General features: G+C 34.0%; 1 protein-coding gene across 1 annotated transcript in view; it reads right to left on the minus strand.

Annotated features, from left to right (window-relative positions):
* Nucleotides 1-22,760, minus strand: part of LOC128984947 (guanylate cyclase 32E-like) — a 78,718-nt gene that overhangs the window by 29,068 nt on the left and 26,890 nt on the right. Inside the window, exons 3-8 of the mRNA XM_054404317.1 lie at nucleotides 15,862-16,044; nucleotides 10,923-11,040; nucleotides 7,961-8,110; nucleotides 7,260-7,356; nucleotides 6,570-6,654; nucleotides 4,712-4,864 (exon numbers count right to left, since the gene is read on the minus strand). Coding sequence (XP_054260292.1) covers nucleotides 4,712-4,864; nucleotides 6,570-6,654; nucleotides 7,260-7,356; nucleotides 7,961-8,110; nucleotides 10,923-11,040; nucleotides 15,862-16,044 — 786 coding nt within the window. The remainder of the gene's footprint in view (nucleotides 1-4,711; nucleotides 4,865-6,569; nucleotides 6,655-7,259; nucleotides 7,357-7,960; nucleotides 8,111-10,922; nucleotides 11,041-15,861; nucleotides 16,045-22,760) is intronic.

Below are 22,760 nucleotides of genomic sequence, written 5' to 3' on the forward strand. Positions count from 1 at the left end.
GCGGACCTGTTTCCCTCCCTTCCCATTGCACTTAAAGATTGCAGATACCTTAATCTAATCGTCATAAACAGTTCCCGCACTCCGGACTACTCGCCTTGACTACTTCCTTCACCACTTTCTACGTCGCGGACCTGTTTTCCTCCCTTCCCATAGCATTTTAGGATTGCAGATACCCTAATCTAATCGTCATAAACAGTTTCCACACTCCAGACTGTTCACCTTTACTACTTCCTTGACCTCTTCATACGTCACGAACCTCAAGCTAGTGTCGTCATTTGATTATAGTACCTGGGGACCGAGCTTTGCTCGGGGAAAATCATTAGTTCACTCTGAAAGCACCGTAGTATTGGAGATACATAAATCCACACATCTACATCCTACACAATTTCCTACGTCATGGACCTGTTTCCCTCCATTCCATTGCATTTAAAGATTGCAAATACCTTAATCTAATCATCATAAACAGTTCCTACGTCGCGGACCTGTTTCCCTCCCTTCTCATTGCACTTAAAGATTGCAGATACCTTAATCTAATCATCATAAACAGTTCCCGCACTCCGGACTACTCGCCATGACTACTTCCTTCACCACTTCCTACGTCGCGGACCTGTTTTCCTCCCTTCCCATAGCATTTTAGGATTGCAGATACCCTAATCTAATCGTCATAAACAGTTTCCACACTCCAGACTGTTCACCTTTACTACTTCCTTGACCTCTTCATACGTCACGAACCTCAAGCTAGTGTCGTCATTTGATTATAGTACCTGGGGACCGAGCTTTGCCCGGGGAAAATCATTAGTTCACTCTGAAAGCACCGTAGTATTGAAGATACATAAATCCACACATCTACATCCTACACAATTTCCTACGTCATGGACCTGTTTCCCTCCATTCCATTGCATTTAAAGATTGCAGATACCTTAATCTAATCGTCATAAACAGTTCCCACACTCCGGACTACTCGCCTTGACTACTTCCTTCACCACTTCCTACGTCGCGGACCTGTTTCCATCCCTTTCCCATAGCATTTTTCATTGCCCATACCCTTATCTAATCGTCATAATAGTTCCAACACTCCGGACAGCTCGCCTTGACTACTTCCTTCACCACTTCCTACGTCGCGGACCTGTTTCCCTCCCTTCCCATTGCACTTAAAGATTGCAGATACCATAATCTAATCATCATAAACAGTTCCCGCACTCCGGACTACTCGCCTTGACTACTTCCTTCACCACTTCCTACGTCGCGGACCTGTTTTCCTCCCTTCCCATAGCATTTTAGGATTGCAGATACCCTAATCTAATCGTCATAAACAGTTTCCACACTCCAGACTGTTCACCTTTACTACTTCCTTGACCTCTTCATACGTCACGAACCTCAAGCTAGTGTCGTCATTTGATTATAGTACCTGGGGACCGAGCTTTGCTCGGGGAAAATCATTAGATCACTCTGAAAGCACCGTAGTATTGGAGATACATAAATCCACACATCTACATCCTACACAATTTCCTACGTCATGGACCTGTTTCCCTCCATTCCATTGCATTTAAAGATTGCAGATACCTTAATCTAATCGTCATAAACAGTTCCCACACTCCGGACTACTCGCCTTGACTACTTCCTTCACCACTTCCTACGTCGCGGACCTGTTTCCCTCCCTTCCCATAGCATTTTAGGATTGCAAATACCTTTATCTAATCGTCATAAACAGTTCCCACACTCCGGACAGCTCACCTTGACTACTTCCTTCATCACTTCCTACGTCGCGGACCTGTTTTCCTCCCTTCCCGTAGCATTTTAGGTTTGCTGATACCTTAATCTAATTGTCATAAACATTTCCAACACTCCGGACAACTCGCCTAGACTACTTCCTTCACCACTTCCTACGTCACGGACCTATTTTCCTCCCTTTCCATAGCATTTTAGGATTGCAAATACCTTAATCTAATCATCATAAACAGTTCCCACGCTCCAGACAGCTCGCCTTGACTACTTCCTTCACCACTTCTTACGTCACGGACCTGTTTCCCTCCCTTCCCATAGCATTTTAGTATTGCCCATACCCTTATCTAATCGCCATAAACAGTTCCCTCACTCCTGACAGCTCGCCTTGACTACTTCCTTCACCACTTCTTACGTCGCGGACCTCTTTCCCTCCCTTCCCATAGCATTTTAGGATTGCCCATACCCTTATCTTATCGTCATAAACAGTTCCCACACTCCGGACAGCTCGCTTTGACTACTTCCTTCACCACTTCCTACGTCACGGGCCTGTTTCCCTCCCTTTCCCATAGCATTTTTGATTGCCCATACCCTTATCTAATCGTCATAATAGTTCCAACACTCCGGACAGCTCGCCTTGACTACTTCCTTCACCACTTCCTACGTCGCGGACCTGTTTCCCTCCCTTCCCATAGCATTTTAGGATTGCAGATACCCTAATCTTATCGTCATAAACAGTCCCCACACTCCGGACTGCTCGCATTTACTACTTCCTTCACCACTTCCTACGTCGCGGACCTGTTTTCCTCCCTTCCCATAGCATTTTAGGATTGCAGATACCCTAATCTTATCGTCATAAACAGTCCCCACACTCTGGACTGCTCGCATTTACTACTTCCTTCATATCACTTCCTACGTCACGGACCTGTTTCCCTCTATTCCCATAGCATTTTATGATTGCCTTTACTACTTCCTTCACTACTTCCTACGTCACGGACCTGTTTCCTTCCCTTCCCATAGCATTTTAGGATTGCAGATACCTTAATGTATTCGTCATAAACAGATCCTAGACTTCGCACTGCTACCCTTGACTACAATGTATCGAGTAATCTTAAGTATAATCTTTGCTCAATATTAACAAGTGATGTTTTTCCTTTTGTACTGTATTTGTAATTTCCTAGTATACTGTGGGTAGTTGGCTTATTATGAACACATGCTAAAACTTCAAATCTTTTGTTTACTTTTTACTTGTTATTTAATTCAGCCAACATGGTTACCTAGCAACCCATAAGACTAATGTTAAGAAAATGTGATTTTCAGTTTCATTTTTCTACGGATTCCTGAGAGACTTTTTTAACGCCATATAGATGTTGGCACTCACCGATATGGTCTTTATCACCATGCAAAATTTGAAAACGATTGATTCAGCCGTCTAGGAGGAGTTTGCGTATTACGAAATGCATAAAAGTCGACGTATAAGAGCTTCGCTCGCTTCGCTCGCTCCGCTCAATAATACATTATTCTTGTAGTATGATCCAGTTTCCGCAGATACCACTCTTTGAAAGTCAATTACATCGTCTTTTTCACAGTCATTAATATCGCAATTAACAATTGCCTTTGTCTCTGTATTTGTATACCTTATGAACGTAAAAATAGACAGTGAGTGCAAATTCTTTCATTTTTTTCTGAATACACAGTCCTGAATTTACTGGTGTTACTATTTTTCATAGAATGGGCAATTAAATCTAACGGAAATCCTGAAAACTTTCCCTCTAAAACCTCTATTAACCTATCAGGTGCTTTAAGTTTTTTCTTAAACACTACAATCATTTCACGCATGGATTTTATCCTAGCATCTCTTCTGTTTAGCCGCTTGAAGAATTTTGACCTTCCGTCTCAGAAGAGAGATAGCCCCTATCCATTATTTGTCCATTTAAAAATACTTCCAATTCAACACCTGTTCTTTTATAAAGTATTAAGACTTTTTTTTATATTTGAAGTGGGAATGATGGAACAAACAATCTTTCATACAACACAAGAAGCAACACTCAAAGATTATTTAGATTGCCCAAAGTAAACAAATATTTAGACAGTCTTATCAGTACAGTGGGCCAAAATACCAATTACCTCACGATATCAAAAGCAGTGCAAATTTAAAGTCATTTTCTATTCAAATAAAAAAGTGGTTAATTGAGACGCCAAATATAGATTTTAAATAGTGTTGTAACATGAAGAATTTTTTTTCTAAATCTTTGCAAATTTAACGTTTTGTATTGTAATTATCAAATCTGCAAATCTTGTTTGAAATTGTTGATTTACATGATTTTATACTGCTTATATAGGATTGATTTTTTAATATATTTTTATTGTAAATATCTATTTTTGTAATAATATTGTTATTTTGTTTAATTTAACAACTGTCATCAAGACGCCACAGAGAGCGGGAAGGTGTTTTTCATGTGTGGACTGAACTGAAAGTTTATAGAATGTACTTTATATTGTTAATTTTTATTGAACGTTGTCACATTAACTGGATGCTGTGGCGACGTAATTCCAAGTTTTTATTTTATTTGTATGTAATGTAATTATGTTGGAATAAATCATTATTTCATATTTCATGAATTCATACATTGCTAACCAAACTACCACGTGAAAGTGCTACCTGTCCACTAATAACTGGCAGGATGATTCATTCACAGGTGGTTTACTTTTGCTTCTTCGTACATGACCTCGAATTGTTAAAAAACTATTATAGATTTGGTGGGGATGCTAGTGGTGGAATAATTTTTTGGCGGGATAGTTCGTTGGCGGGAATAGCATTGGGCGGCGGCGCGAGTTGCTGTTTTGCCCATACCGGGCGCCTTCAACACCGCGATACGTCCCGCCACTCACACCTGTACGCGACCGAATTTCTCTACACAGCTCTTATGGACAGCGCGCAATCCAGTAGTATGGTTCCAGTAGTAGATGGTTTGAACCCACTACTTACGTCGTGTCCCTGGACGGAGTGGTAGGATCTGTTGAGGATATATTGCAGAATTGCTGAGCCGTTCCTTGGGTCTTCGCCGTTGTGGAAGATCTCTGTGAGGGCTCTTGCGTAGATCATGACCGCATCGTAGAGATGAGCCGCGTGTATAGGCACCTGTGTAACATGATATTGGTCCCTGTATCGTAGAGCTTACAAACGTTGGGTGTAGGTAACTTATCCACACGACTTTTTAAACATGTTATAAAGAAAGGGATGTCCAAGATGGAGGTTTTTTTGTACTAGGACGCTAGGCACGAGCCCGAAATTGTTTCTCACATTACTTCAGGCTAGACCTAGGGGTTGTGGCATTATCACTTAGATAAAATCCATTGGTGATTTGGCGGGATTTGAACCCGGGACCTCGGGAACCGAAGTCCCGCGCTCTAGCCACTAGACCAGCTCGCTCCCCACGTCCAAGATGGAGTAGGACCGTGGAAAAAATGGAAAAGAGTGGAAAGTGGAGGGCAGCTAAAGCCATATCAGCTGAAAGAGAAAGTTATATGAAAAATTATATGAAGTTCCTTTGTACCTCTAAGGAATGAAAGGAAAAGAGTCAAAAGGCAAGAAACTCTATACGCTTAACACAAAATATGCTTTACAGATTTACTATATTTAATGTTATTAACCTGCAATAAGAGATTTTCGTCTAGTAACATAGTAAAAACATTCGTAAAAAATAAAACTAATCTACCTGACTTATAAGTTGCTATGCCATAAAGACTTTTTGAAATCGTAACGTAAACCAAAGATGGGCAATGGAGGAAGAGTTGAAGATTATAATAAAAGCCGCAGCTGTTTCATTCTTCGTGTTATTCGCATTTCCATTTCCTATATTTCTTCTAGATCATGCCATAAGTTTGCACAAAAAATATGTTTCATGAAATTAATAGACAACTGCATTACGATATACTTCTAGTAACATAGAACATACAACCGTAGAGTGTAGCAAATATATACTTTAGGTTTCATAAATGCTATACAAAAAAGGGAGGGAAGGCCTAAAATACTGAGAGATAGAGAGGGAGCGAGAGAGATGAAAATAAAAATACATTTGAGAGGTATGATATTAAATTAAGTCTACTTAATTATTATTTTAAAATATGTTTCAGAATATAGCTACTGTCAAGGACACGTTTGACATAATGAATACATGTGCAAAGTCTACAGGAGTATGGTAGTACAAATCCGACGAGATAAATACAAAACAAGTCTTTTAAACTAATCAAAAATGAATTTCAAAACTGTATGCAGCTTGTAAAAGTCAGCAAGGTAGGATATAATAAATTGACGTACTGTTGCTTTAAAACCATTGACAAGTTTTGTAAACAAAAATCAAACCCAAAATAGACGTTATTCTACTACATACTTCTAAGTACTTATGCATTTTTCTAGTGTACCAACCTTAATGCGAACTAAACACCATAGGTTCATTGGCCAAACCCATATTTTTAAAAAGACTAAAATGTTTATAATCAAGGTATGTCAATAAAATATTGTAAACACAGGAGTATTCAGTAGCGTAAAATGCGATTAACATTTAATTAATTGAATACCTCTGAGCCTAATTTCTTAATCCAAACACTGAGTTTGTACTGTAAATAGCGTGTGGGTGTGTTTACATTAACTGTTTACGCATATTGTTTGCAGGTTTAATGTTAACACATTATTTTAGTTTTTCAACAAACTTTATATGTAGCGCAACATATTTTACTGGTTTATTATGCAATTGTGTATAACTTGCAGAAATCAATTATCTTTTTCCAGTGTTCACTTACACTATATTAAAGCGTTGATAATATAACTTTAATATAAAACTTACTGAAATACTATCAAATATCTTGTTGTGGTATGGAACACAAAACGGCGGCAGTGTAGACTGCTTTTTCACCTCCTCGCATATTTCTCTACAACAAAATAATTAATTATTATATTCTAAGTCAAACAATCTATTATAGACTCTTCATTTTGTTACAAAATTCAAGAAGTTTCTATTTGTTTTTATGTCTATCTCGCTACTGAACAATAATTGTAGGCTACACAAAAGGTACAAAATGACCCTGGCTAACTCGTAGTTTTATTTTTGGAGTAAAAAAAATATTCTCAAGCCTTGGTCTGTAGTGTCTAAAGCTTAAAAGCAGAACTTTGGAAGAATGGTTTTGTCTCCATACGAAAACAAGGAAATCCACTACATTTACAGATTCTTCTATACACATATGTTTGCACTTGGTTAAAAATACTTATTTAGTTTTGACAAAGCTGATAAAAGTCAAAAGGAAAAAAACCCTAAGTAAATTAGTCAAGTTTTTCTCCATAAGTTTGCAGTGTTTAACCGTTTTTTCATGATATAAAAATCACTATTCTCTTCTGTAACCTTTAGCTAAACACAAAAAATGCTTTGGCAATGTTTGGCAAGGCAATCGCAGTATTAAATACTGCACTTTCTAATGAAACACTACACAAGTGATGAAAAACAAGATATATTGAACTAAAAAATGTAGCTAAAACTTACTTATATCGAGGGTTTCTAGGGTGGGAGGGGGTCAGCTTGAGCACGGATCTGAACCCTTTTAGTTCAGCCCCTTGGTGGATAAATGGATCCAAGTATTCTGCACAGGCAACAATAGTTGTCAATTCTTCTCAGGAACATTAATAATATCATCGTAAATTATCCGGTTGTTTGTGTATACTTTACTGTTAATGATTCTGTTAGGTAGTAAGTAATAAATCATTCTGTAATTCATTTTTTTTTACTCTTATTAAAATATGACCATACAAATTATTATACCTGTCTAATTTTGCAAAATTGAAAGGTATTAGATGAGAACGAAAATTTAATCACCATTCTCAACAGTCTGTAAGCCTGGGAAGCGAAATGAGCAAAACAAGATATGATGAAAAGAGTCAATGCCTCTGATGTCCTTTTTCAAGCTTTCCAAAAGCATTTTAACAGCCAAACTTGTATTATTGAATACCTGATAGTTGTGGGAAGTTAGGGTTTTTACGAGAAGATTATGTAGGCACATTCAAAATTGTAATTAAATATTTAACTTAACTTCAATTTCAGCAAGCATGCTCAGCTACCACAGAGTTCCGTAGGAAGAATTTTTTCGAAACCTATAAAGCCCTTTTTAGAATTAATCATAGAATAAATAAATCTAGGGAAGAATGGCCTTTCTGTATTGCTAACATTTGCTCTCAGCTCTCACCCACCTCTCTGTACAATACTCCTCTTGTGATCAGGATCGTATATCTCGTCGTCTACTGAGATCACCACATAGTCTCCACGTTCTAGCAGTCTCCGCTGCTGTAGACACCTGACAAAGTCTACCAGGGCAATGTGCTCACCTACAAACACGTACACTGGAAAGAAGAGCAAACATCAGAATAATTCCAGTGTGTGGCTTAATAGAATATAGATGTTGTAAGGACCAATATAGAAATCCCAAGAACAAAACAAACCTGCGTAAAAACGAAAATATCACGGGGTTCGCGCCGGTAGGTGTGGCGTACCCTTCAAACCTACGCGGCTCGAAATCGCCCAGGGTTCTTTTGTTTCTGGGATGTCCATAGTTACTTGTTATTTTGAGACATACACTTTAAGACAGGATCAATACAACTTGTCTATGCATATGTGTGCTCGCCTAAAAACCTTAAGGTTTTCGTTTGATCCCAAGCAAATACCCAGAATCCATTTGTGATTAAGCCATCAATCAAATGAATCAAAAAGTTGACTGACGAAGAATGGTAAAAAGACCATGTTGAAAAAAACAAAATGAATAAACTTGATAGTGAAAAAAAACTTCAAGATTGATCTAATAAGTTTTAAGGTAGGTTCGCCAGACTTGAATAATTAAGCAATGCAATTCGAGAAATGTTTTATTTTTATGAGTTGTGTTAATCTGGCATTTTTAAAAAGTTGTTGTTAAAATGCTATAAAAAAGATATAGCTATACTAGTGTAAATGTAGTTTTGCTTGCCTGACCCGTTATTTTCTGGGAGTTTGGTGGTAAGGAGTGTGGGTCGAATCCTAGTATATCCCCTAAAACCTCAAGTTACAATAATGCTCTTTTAAACCATTACAGTGTTTGTTTCAATCTGCAGTACATACAAGAATATACCAATGGCTCATTTATACGGGCCAAAGGAAAACTCAATACAGTTTTCTCACTTTTACATAGGAATATAAATTCCCAATCATCATTTTAAAGAGTGTTATATGCATTAGCAATTTAGTGACGATTGCATGGTAAGATAAATCACAATGTTGCTATCCTAAACATTATCTTGTAAGTTTTACATTAAAGTAAATTAAAGTTAAATATACAATCAGTCAAATAACTCATATTATTATCATATCATATAAATGTAGAATACAGTATAAGCTATTACACATTATCATACTATCATGATATTTTACTCCAATATTAATTTTATTAACAATATGCATTGGGGATTTACAAAATATGTTTTATCGGGTTTCATAAATTTAATGTGGAGCTTCTATCAAATAAATAAGAACAGACTAAAACAAATAATTATAAGGAACTGTACATTGATAAATTGTGTAAAAAGCACAAAGGAAACAATGTTATATAAAAATTAAAGTTCGTAATTTTATGTTAATTTCAATTTTCAATTAAAGGCCAGTATACAGAATGATGAGGGTGAATTTACAAAGATTTATATTTAAATTTCTTTTCGTTTAAATCCTGGAAATAATGAGAAGTATTGAGTTAGTTGCTGACAATGTTTCCGCTTAAGTTGGTATCAAGATGTGGTGATAAAAACCAAAGTAATCAATAGTTTTGCACAACTGCTTCAACTTGTTTTTGTACTTTCATATATGAGAAATACAGTGTTTTATGTGCATTGTATGTTTGTAAAGAATTCAGTACTGTATAGAGTTCTGGATACGCTGCTAGATTAATCTACTTTATGACTTCGTGGGGTAAAACTCATAAATCCCAGACTTTTAACTGTGTTTTATTAGGGTCATAAAAAGATTTGAGATATTAGTATGAAGAGGGACAAAGGATCATAGCCCATGATCTTGATACGAGTTTTAATAAACAAGATTAACTTCGATTTTTAAAATTGTTGGATCCAGAAATACATTGTTTCTGTGAGTGACAGATTTCAATTTGGACGGTAACTTCATCTCGTAATCGTTTTAGTTTGATAAACAAAAAGCGTTACAAAGTCAAAGTGACAGAGCCTACTTTTCACGGTAATTGTTGGGTGAAAATGACGTCTGAATGTCATTGAAAGAACAGTGAGTTGACAGTCAAACTCGAAATTAAATCCTTGATATTTATCCATTTACCTTTGAAAATTGTAAAATACTTTAATCTAGGGAACTGAGACTTTTACAGACACGTCCTGAGAACCAATCAAGAACAGTTCCTGAGTATCGATGATCGTATTAACAAGGGAAACTGAATTTTGTGAGTGAACTGATCTAGTGGCATAGCTCGGGGCTTCAGAGCCCGAGGTCTCAGGTCCAAATCCTGCCAATCACCAATTGATTTTAATTTAAATGCGTAACTATATGGTTGAGCAGTATGAATATTTCAAATACCAAAACAATCATGTTCAAAACAAGATTTTAATTTTTATTCTAGCGTTTGCCGTTTTTGCGAAAAAGTTAACTTACAAAATTAACAAAAAAAGATTTTTGGGTAAAGTAAAAATTCTGGAAACATAAAAAATTAATTCATTATACTGCATGTATCCATATTTTATTTAAGGTTGATGAAGTTCTCACGTTTAGCTTATATTGTGCGAACTTTTAAAGTCATAAGATGGTTTATGATACTCTAAAAACACCTTCCGACTTCCATGAAAAATTTTCTTAACGAGCAATTTTTTTTTGTTTTCACAGGAATACGTAGAATAAAACAACGGAAATTTAGATATACTCAGTGTCTTTCTAAGTAGTTTCGTTACTTTTCAGTAGAGCTCCAAACTGTACTTTAGAGTTTCTAAACTTTTTCCCCGACAGTGTTGATAATACCATCACCCTCTAGGACTAGCCTACAGTAATGTGTAAAACAGTTCTGTGCTAGAACCTAGTGTCCTAGGATGTGAAGGTGAGAGATGAAAAAGTGTGATTTTTTGTAATAGTAAATATTAACTTTGTTTGAAAATCATGCATTATTACATATTTGCTCACCTCTTGTTCTCTTGTACGTGTCATCAACTATCTTCTCCATCTCTTGTATGTCCTTGGGAATGTAATTGTTGAACTCATACACACCTGTCACTGATAGGTTGTATTCTCCGGCTAAGTCCTGCAAGGAACCAACGACATTTAAGTGTATTCTTGGACCAGTATCTCAATCATTAGGTAATAATTTGATGTAAAACGTAGAAAGATATGAATATTGCCATTATATGTTAAACACATGTAAAATGTGTAAAAAACTAGTTTTAAATAGTAATTGAGTCAAGCAATAAAAAAAACAACTAAAATCTACAACTGTTAATGAACTCAATCTGTGTTTATTCATCGGTTTAGCAGCTGGTATTTAAAGTATGTAAATTCTGGTAAAATATAGCAATTGTGTTGAGTAGACAATACGAATACACAGTTATGGCTAACTAAAAACAGTGAGGTATGGAAACATTCCAAAACCGATTTTTAATACCTTAGACTGTATATTTTTCAGTGTTTATTCCAGTTTAATTATTCAGCAAATCTACATAATTATCCTGAGTATACAGTTTCAAGTTTGTATCAGTAAAATATCACTAAAATATAAAAATGAACTGGCTGTTGGTTTGTCCTAAACATTAAAATATTTTAAAATTTACTATCTGATTTTTTAAATATTAGTATTTCAGAGATTTAAATATTGAACACTTTCTGTGCTAGATTGGGTTGGTAGTTAGTTCTACACCGGTTTTTAATTTTGAGAAAATATTTACGTGTCCGTATGTTCATTTAATCTTCGTATACGTTTTAATAGTACTTATTATCAATTCAAAAATACCAAGAGGTGAAAAATCTATTTGACTTATTTAAATCCATCCTTGAACGTTTATAAGCCTCTTCCTAACTATAGACGCTAACATTTCCCAAAAGACTGTTTGTAACATATGTAATTAATACCAGATTAATACCACACGCCTTTACAATAATAATACTTCACTTTCTAGAATCTATGATTAATTAAATTTATAATAATACATTGTTTCAGGATTTAGTGTTGGCGGTACCTTTCGTTACAGTCCCATTGTACTTGAATGGACATCAAAGAGTTCCAAACAGCGCCTTCAGTTCGCGGTAATTTCTTAGATGGAAACATCGTTTGATGAGTCGTTCAATAAAAGAGAGAAGTATTTTTAAATATTAAACATTTCCAATCAATTTGTTTCTTAAAACTAAATTAAAACAAAGCTGCAATACAGGTTTTTATGTCGCTGAACCATATTTGGCCTGAATACCTAAAATGTTTGGTAAATATTATAATCACAGTATTGTGTAAATAAATTGTAAGTTGTATTGTAATTTTAACTGTGAATAATTTAATTGAGAATGCATGTTTAGTATTTCTTTACCAACAAATTTATACACAAAAAATGTACTTTTAACAAATTTATTTATTTTTGTGATACATTTTTTATAATTTTTTTTTGTAAAAGAGCAAAATGAGTTATAATACCTCCTGATACAATTTATTTGTGATTAAGCTTGGTTGAAAATTAATTTGTATTTATATGTTTATTTTGTTACAATTACAGTAAACAACGTCTTGCCATTAAATTTATAGATGCAAAGTTAAAAAAAAATACTAAAATGACAGGAGTCAAACCTAAACGTTTTACATAAAATATAAATGGGTTTTCGTAATAATATAGCATATTTTACCTAAAAATCTAGATTATGAGTAATTGATGTAGGCCTAATAAAATATACATAGACTAAGCGATCAGATTAAAGCTCTTTTATGATTATTAAGAATGTTGATAGATATGTGGTCGTTCTTCAATGTGTCTTATTGGTGTTAATACTAATAATTTGTCACTGAAACACTCCTGTAAACATCTCAATTTAAAATTTCTGAGCTGTAGATGGTAACCTGTAGTTAAAGATGTTTCCTCAAACTTTATTTAGCTCTGATTACGTTGGTAGATTAATCAATTAATTACTATGTTGGGACAAACAGGTATTTAACGTATGAAACGATTTCCTGAAACGATTAAATAAATAGTTTAAAACTGGACGAAGGGCTATGTTCCCTACTCTTATTACGAGTTTACAAAACTTTTCCTAATGCATTATTCCTGGAAGTGACAGGTTTTATGACAAGCAGTTACTCTCTCTCAGAAGCATTGTAGTTGAATAAACAACAAAGTGTTGTAGAGTGACATAGCCTAATCACGGTTATTTATTAATGAAAACAGCGTCATTTCACTTAGAGATTCATGTTTACCATTGTACATCCTATAAATAAGACTAGAGTGAAACTATTGATGTCTAATTTAAAATATTTAGCCTAGTCACTTTTAGCCTAGTTACTTTTGTTGCTTATATTGTTGTTTTAACCACCCAGAATGCATCCTTTACAATGTCCTGTAATTTATTTTTGTATTGTGATAGCTATTTCTCTTGCACTTAAAATTGTAAAACTACGACGATTGTAAGTATGTAATGAGTAATAAGTATATGATAAGTAATAATGAATAGATACATCTGTTACCTAAATCAAGCACAGTACATTGGATTAATAAAGATATACATTAATTTGTTTCGTAAAATTAGTAATGGATAAATATATCCCCTTCAAAGTGGACAAAAATAATTACTATGGCCATCGTTATTACAGTTTACCGTATTGGTAATACGAGTCAATGAAAAAACGTTCGTTTTATGCAAAATATGAAAAGATTATTTTACAAAACGTCAAATTCATATTGTAGCTTTATAAAAAAAGTTAAATACGAATACAAAGCATTCTATTTGTATGTTTTAAAAATGTTTAAAAATACGTTCGGAAGGTAAAGGTTGTAATACTTGTTTCTATAAAAAATACCTAAGAAGTCATAGGTAATGCTACAATGAATCAATAAATATCTGCGAAAAATTATTTTAGATTAGCAAAATTTAAGATAAGATTAACGTTTCGCACTCGACACCTATGTGTTAACCAGTAGACTTTATTAAATATAATTCCCTTTACGTTAGGACTTCGTAAATTAACTAACCTTGTTTAACAAGCAAAGTGGACCAAACCTAGTTAACAATTCTCTTGAGATCATTGGCGGCCTATCATGGATTACAATCCCTACAGAGCAATTTATGTTCTCAACTTTCAAGTAGCAAAGAGAACTAAAAGTGCTGTTTTCATAGACCGAAATCGACTACAACAGAGTATATAACAAGGAAAACAGTAAATAGTTGCTGGATTTTGTATCATTAATTTAACATGAATTATATAAAACGCAACCCTTGTTTAAGATTGATTGCACGTAAGGAAATACGTATCGTATTATTGATATTAGATACAATCTGTACAATACAATAATTGGTTTTGTTCTGTAATCTCACCTGGAAATATAGTTGCAAACAATTCTTGTCACAAATCAAATGATTTATCGTTAATTCATTCTTATAAAATACATATTCTTTGACCCTACAAAAAATATGTTATGCATAGTTCCCAAAAACTCTCAACATCCCTAAACTTTGTAGAAAGCAATCCAGCAATGCATATCAGCTGATTGGTATTGAAGAAAAAAAAGCAGGGCTGTCAACTTATGAGTTTGTTTTGTACCTAAACAATGATTCCAATTGAATGAATGTACTTGCAATTTAGCCATCATAAAAATACCCTGTATAAACAAATTTATTGCATTTAAAAATTATAGGTCTAAGTATTTCATACTGTATTTGTAAATAGTTATTTTGTCGAAATATTTTCACACAAAACCAATCAACTATATTGGATTAGTAAACATTTAGCTGATTTACCTCCAACGTGATCCTTGAGAGAAAACATTTTCAAATAATATTTCGACAGGAAAAATTACCTGCAGTGATAAACCGCCATTTTACATTCATAGCTGGAAGTAAAAGTGAGAGTTATTAAACGCTGGAGTCGCAATGTAATTAAAAACAACTAACCCCAACTTCCAAGAATAACTGGGTTTTGCGACAAAAAGCAGACAGTAAATTTATTTTGAGTCAGTATAAAGTGTTGAAGTTAACTTTCGTATATGAGAGTTAATTATAATAACCTCATAAAATATACCTTACCTATTGATTGCTCTAACTATAATTTTGACCAAATATAATCATATAAAATCGATACAACAAATAATGGTGAGATAATGTTTCTGTGACTTAAACTGGAATGGGCCTAACATTAGCTACAATTAAGGGTGCATCCGAATTATCAACTGTTTATCAAATGTATACTTAAAATAAAAAGAACCCCTAATTTTATTTTGTTTTGCTGAGGCTTGATGCGCTCTCATAAAAGTTATGACTAAAAATACTAGATAGAATTTACTGGTTCATCAAAAGAACTCATCAACCCTGCTGTTAACTAAACTAAGTAAACTACCATTAGTCGCGTATGATTGGTTTAATGGTACCTGTTGAAGCAAGAAACAATAATGACAGTGTGATGATCTTCCTACGCATAGTTCTTTGTTAAAATGCCCAAACTAATAATCGCACAAGGGTGAAAAACCTGCTATAGTTGTGGATGAAAGTAAATAAAGAACACTATGTAAAATTTGAGATACTGACTTGGGTAGCTTTGATAGAATATGAACGGGATTGTATTTGTAGTTCATTGATGTGTTTCTTAAAGAAGCTATACTGCACAGGGTGTTCAGGAATACAAGATTTATAACAAGTTGGACAGTAAATTTCATAATATTATCACCTAGTGGTATAATCATTTGGGGGAGCGAGCTGGTCTAGTGGTTAGAGCGCGGGACTACGGTCCCTCAGGTCCTGGGATTAAAATGGAGGTCCCGCCAAATCACCAATGGATTTTATCTTAGTGATAATACCGCAACCCGTAAGTCTAGCCTGAAATAATGTGAAAAACAATCCCAGGCTCATTTTAGGAAAAAATGTGGTATTATCAGTACATTACCTTGATGGCTTCCTTGATCTGTATGCCCCAGGCGGGACTTTTTCCCGCCACGACGACGAACTTGTGCCAGTTGAAGGCATGAAGCAGCGCCACCACAGACTTGGACACCTTCGTGCTCGGTGCGAGGGTACGTGCAAACGTGTAGTAAACTCGCTTATCCGACACGCTCTTGTCCGCACACTTCTGTAACAAGATAATACTGAGCAAATAAGAAAATTGTAGAAAGTTGTTTTTAAAAGGTTTGGGTAAGATTTTAAGACCGGGTGAGTTTTTGTAAAGGGATATGATAAATTGAATTGTGGTAACTGATCGTACGGCGATAGAAATTTTGATACTAAGGTATTGCTGTAGCTAATTATTCATTCACAACACAGTTGAATGGACCACTTACTTAGTAAGTTACTGTAAAATTCTATAAATTCTATTTCCTCTTAGTTTTTGATTTTGATCATTTAAGTGTCACAAAAGTTGTCATACTAATCATCATAATGAGTACGTCTTTTTAGTTTGGCTTTGTTATGAAAAGTCACTGTATATTATATTAGTCGGTTTCGAGAAAACCACTATCTGTTGGTAATCCAATTTAACGTCTATTTTCATTCTGAAACTGGCTTCAACCATTACCCTTTTAATGCTAAAACTGTTCACTATAGAGTGCTATGACATTCCATTTATGTGTCGAGTTTAAAAATGAAACTATTGTAGCACCTAAAACTATGAAAATTGGTAGTAGAACATCATGTGAGTTGGCTGTCCAACTACGTCCTATTTTAATTGAAAGTTGACTGCATCTAGACAATATAGACTGAATGTCCACTCTAGTATCTCAACTCAATGCTACAACTTGCTACGAAATTTGAATGGAATGTCTGAAAGTCACCACAAACTGTGGAGGTGCAACTGCCTAAAGAGGTCAAATTTTTCTTCCAATCTGTGCCAGCGGTATTATGCTTCGTTGGTGAATAACGGGGTTTAAAATGGGATGCTATAACCAACCCTGGTAGGTGTACCCGAAATATAGGGCCTACTATTTATTAGTTAAATGGCGTCAAGTTTTCAATTAATCATAACGTTTCTTTTACACAAGGAACATATAAATAATTACGTAGCCAACGCTTATTTATTACTAAAAAATTAAGATACACCTAATAAGAAGAAGTTGGTATGTGATTGCTCAGCAGAGACCAAAAATAGTACATTTATTTATATGGTTAAGCTACCAGCAAGTATAGGCTAAGCGGATATTTATCCTAATTTTTACTCTGCTGATGCTTTGGTAATATTAAGCCTTTAACGACAGTTCGTACGTATTACACCATCAAACTATTCAAATAAATTCTAAATATTCCCAGTAAGGATCGAACGACACCAACTAAAGCTATAAAAGAAGTTTTAAGCTCACTAGAATGTCTTGAGCACGCCATAGAAGTAAAAAGTGCCACAAGTCTTGTCAATAGGATGTTTGACCCTACAAACTTCTGTAAAGGTTTATTTTTGGGAGAAAACTTTAAAAATAAAAATAAAGATAATGGGAAAAGTCAGAGAATAATGAACATACTATTTTTGCAAATTAAGATAAAATTAGGGTTGTTTTTAAAATAAGGTCATCATAGAGTTCCCGTCAAACTAACTCGTTCAAATCTAAGCCCAACGTCGCGTACGGTATCATATTTATCCACTATTATTCTAGTTAGTATCCACCACTTTGAAACGATTAGTCTCGTCGTGGTATAAAAATAGTCATGAAAGCAAATTCACGTTCTAACTTGGTACAATTCACGTTCTGTGAGTAGGTTTGCGTAGAAAGGGTGTAAATCCCGTTTGAATACTAACAGTTGATATATGTGTTTACAGAAAAGTGTTTTACGTAGTACCATTGACTATTAGATACTGAAGTTGTATTAATAGTCAAAAGTAGTACCTTTGTAGTACGAAGTGGCCTGTAAACTTGTTAAATCGGTCGCACTTTAACACTTCTTCACTAAAGATAGTGGTTGAAGGATTACGTAAAAGTCCACACATATTTGCACAACACGGTCGGCTGTGGATGTTTATCAGTTCCTAGATACTGTGATTGAGTTTAAAACCCGGTTTAAACGACCCGATTTCGGAACCCTAAATAGGGCCCGATCGTCGTTGGCCCTGAAATCCGATAGTGTAAACCCGAGCTCCTGGCCACGATTTGGCCGGCAACCAGGTAGGGAGGTCGGGATGTTTCCATTGGATTTCGGAAAAAAGGTGGGGATAGCACACTTCCGCTGAGAACGGGACAAAAAAATAAAAATAATAAAAATAAAAAAATAAAAATAAATAATAAAAATCCGAGATTTTTCAATGCTCCACGCATAACTGTACTATTTTATTTGTATGAGGACACAGTATTGAGGAAATCGGAAAAATCGCGAGTGTCATACTTGAAAAATTCCGAAGGTGTTCATCATCCAACACGACCATAAGTCTTGCATGACTCAATACAGGTCTTTGGAGGCATATCTGTTTCATCCACATTATCTTCTTTGTTCCTTTCTGTTTTGCACGCTACCAATGCAGTTAATGCTATTTTAACAACTTTCCACTTTGATATATACGGAACGGATGTATATTAGGCCTACACTAAAAAAAAACTGATTTAAGGAAACAACTTGCTAATTGGGGTGTGTCGAATTTTCAGGACTTACCCGTAGTCCATGATAGTCTTATGGAGAGGTTATCTCTTAGTTCGACCATATTTATCTTTCAACGCTGCAATTCACTTACAATATTCCTCTAACTTCAGTCGCAACTTCAAACGAGTCTGATGAACAACTTGTACGGTGTAAAACTTCCTGTAAATGTTTAAGACCACCTACGAGTATTCTCCAACTATTGGGTACAACTCAGTAGCTAGTTAGTTATTCGTCAGTACTTTGACTTTGCGTGAAAAACGATCTGAAAGATTTTAAACTATTTTTTGGAGCAAAATTCCTGTTTTAAAAATATTTCAAGTGTTTCATAATATGTTCGCTTCTCCTAAGAAAACAGATTTGTAAAAACGTTTTTTTTTAACTCGAGATGGTTGACATATCAAACTAAGAGCACAGAAGGAAAATTTAAAATATTAAGAATACCTAATTAGATGGACAGTAATGTAAAAAAATCTTATATTATCGAAAATAACCACAACTATTTAATAATAAATGCTTGGGACGATCTTTTAACGTCCATTGCTTGGGATGTTCTTTTAACATCCACCCATAAAAATATTATAACCTAAATGCACTTTTTTAATAGTAAAAAAAATTATTTTGGTAGGTTACAATTTTCACAAATATTTCCTGGTCTGCTATCTCTGTCAACATGGTTAATTCTTTTAAAAATGTTAACATTTTTACTGCAACTCCTTTGATCCGAGGCACGTCAATTTAAATTCCAATCGAATTCCAAACCAGTTTATCGGCCACTTACAGTGAGTGGGTCCGGCAAAGTTGGTTACCTAAAATTGCTGGCAAAGGGAAATAAAAAGTATTAAACAATCCAATTGGGGGGAAAGTTAAATCATTGTAAGCCCAGAGGTCGGTTCAGCGATGCTTCAAATGGAAACATGTCACTTTAAAAGAGTTTAGTTACCCATAACATCACTAAAAAACAGTTAAATTGATGTAAATTAATGACATACATGTTTTAAAGTATTGTTTAACAATCTTGTGGACTCTAAAGGCATAAATCTCAGTCTTAGCTGGTCTTAGCAGTAAACAAGCTATAAAAAGCATCAAAACTCATTCCACACTAACCCTTTATTTACATTCAGATTAAAGTAACCATTAAATTGAGCGTCACTGACAAAAACAATTAATAGAGTATAATAACATTACTTTCTTGTTTTAGTTGAAACATTGACACAAATAAACACATATAAACCTCTTTTTAACTAACTTAAAGTTTTGTTATCTTTTTCTATCTGATAATGGATGTTTTAAAATGATATTCAACATTGTTTCAATGAAACCAGTGGACACAGTAATAGAAAACGACACGTATCTTGTTTTTTTACGCCGATCTTTTGAAAATTTTGAAAACCTACTATCATTGCTGTACATAAATCATTGGCACAGTATAACTGATTTCCATAATGAAACTATATAGATTTTTTTAAATTCTTTTAGAGCCAGTTTTTTGTTATGGACAATAAGTTTTGTTGTTGTTATTCACCATCATAATATATTTTTCATTTTCTTCAATTTCGGCCCTTGTCTGAACTTGTATGAATAATTGTCAAGTTATGAGCGTTAAAAATACGTAGATTAATATTTATAGAACCCTGAACTGAGGGATTATATTTGTGTTGTCTGCGCCGTATAAAATGGATTCAAACTTCATTCGTATGCAATCCACTTTCATATAAATATTCATTGATGATAATTACTATGAAGGTGGATTTGGAATTGTTGTTTTTGTTGTTGTTTAAAAACACAAAATCAATCCCCATAAAACTATATGTTCTTTACAAAAACGGTCTTCATATTTTAGAGGAATTTGTGTTAAGATTTCTCAAATCAAAATATCAATTTTGAGAAAATTATACATTAAGGCGAGTATTGTTTATTGTGAGCTGAAAATTGGAAAAGTATAGGCGACTGAACCATTTTATATTGGATTTAATTTCGTAGTTACTTTTCAGAAATTGAGGTTTAAGGTAATATATAAAATATCATAAAATATTTTTAAAATTAAAATTAAATACTAAAATATATATGTCAGTACTTAGTTTGTGATGGATACTAAATAGGAAAAAACTATTTAATGCACATTAAATTGATAAATCGATAAAAAATCACAGAAAAGATATCAAAGTCACTTGTTTGACCTTGCACTTATAAGAATATATTGATAATATAATAAATAAAAAAAACTAGATACGTCTATAAAGTCAAAGAATATAGACTTTATCCACGTCAGTAGCAATATGTACAATATAATACTAAGAAGCTATTATAAAAATTGTGAAATCCCATATCTACTACGGTTTGTGGATATACCCAATCCACCTCACCCAAAAAACAAGAGAGTAGCCCCTACCTTGGCTACTCACACATACACACTGAAGATGTTGGAATTATGTTCTTGCTTATAACTTTGTATGCGAAATGTTATTATAGATGATTTTAACTGAGATATAACAACGATTTCGAAGAAGAGTTGATTACGAAGTAAACCAAATTGATCAACCGTAGTTGAGTTTCTGTTGGAAACTAATTATCTAAAAGCCTTTGACTTCTAGGCAATAAAGTAACATTTTCCAAGTAGACCTGAAGACAACATTTTTCATTATTACTAATTAATAATTCCATTAAGCTAAATATGATTCCACTATCAGAAAGATATTGGTGGTAAGATTTTAAATAAATTGGGTTTAATTTCAATCCCAACGTAGCAACGTAGCAGAGCAAAATTTCGCAATTTTTTGCTCATAAAAATGTAAAACCTGTACTTTAAAGCTAATTTCTCTTGTAGATGTTTTTAGCAACACCCTTAAATTATTTGCGAAGCAGTGTAAATTTGAAATATGCAAAACAATAATTAGGAAACTGATTCGATGAGAGGACAATATTGTGACAATCTTAAAATCCACGTTTTCTACAATTCCTTCAACAATAGATGGAATATGACCACAATACAAAATATGAAACGTTGTATCGACTGAAGCCTGAAAGCTGTATAGAGTTTCTTATAGCGTAACTTGAGACATTTTATCTCCTATTGAAATATTACTTAGCAAGTCTTCGGTTTCATTTTCCACGTTTATTATTGTAACTTACTCGTTTAGATAACTCTCAAGGAAGACATGACACAACACAAACCTCCTAACTTCACTATAAAGCCGTTGTAAAAATTAATATAAGAACAGTCTCATTATTGAGCCTGATTATCTTTTGGTACGATTATGATTATATTTAAATTAATATTTTCCCTTTCGACTAGTAATGATTCACCTTTGCTTAACACGAAATAAACAAAACACAATTTATTTAACAATCTTAAAGAGCTAAAGTTTCTCATCTAGTCACTACTTATTATTTCTGTCCTATATGTGGTTTTAAAATATCTGCAATCGCATGAATGAATTTAGTACTGAATTAAGAATATGATTTTGAACTTGCATATTTCACCTCACTCTAACTAGGCCTACCAAGAAGGCACAGGTACTGTAAATTCAAACTATTTTAAGTCCGCAATGACAAAAATTATCCTTCTATTCAGTTTACTATTTTTTAATATTGTTTTCTGATGTTTACAGCAGGGTGGAAACAGAAATGCTTTATGTGAATATTTTGTAAAATTAGACTATCGAATACAAACTTCAAATGAGCGTTCAATAACTTTCGTGAAATTATTAACTACCTTCTTGTACTCACTATTTTTCAGAATGATAACGGATAATCTGAAAGGTGAAAAAGTGTAGGCTAATAGTTATTTGTAAGTAAGACAAACAAGTTTAGGTTTAAAGATTTTATGCAGCCGACTTTCATTACTTTTGTGGAACTTGATTAATTACTTTGGAAACTTGCAAGAGTAGCAAAATCCGATTCTCTCTATTGAAAAGGGGTATTTTCACTCGTAATGAATTTAACAGTAGATTAGTTTCAAGGGATCAAAAACAAAATCAACATACAAGTTGGGAGGGTTCAGAACTATTTAAATTGATAGCAAAAAGTGAAATATTACGTTTTTTTGTTATAAGCTTAAAATTTAGATTATATTTATCATATTACGGGAAATCACCAAATATATGATTTGTTCGCTTTTCAATGTTGGCAAATTTATTCATAAAAGTTATTTAAAACCGCATACACAATTTTACCACCTTGAAAACCTCAATACTATTGGTATTAGAATTTTCAAACACGAGTAGGTGACGATTA

The sequence above is a fragment of the Macrosteles quadrilineatus genome, unplaced genomic scaffold, assembly GCF_028750875.1.
Source record: "Macrosteles quadrilineatus isolate MER2022 unplaced genomic scaffold, UCM_ALF_1.0 Scaffold_2__2_contigs__length_208266976, whole genome shotgun sequence".
In the NCBI taxonomy this organism is placed as follows: Eukaryota; Metazoa; Arthropoda; class Insecta; order Hemiptera; family Cicadellidae; genus Macrosteles; species Macrosteles quadrilineatus.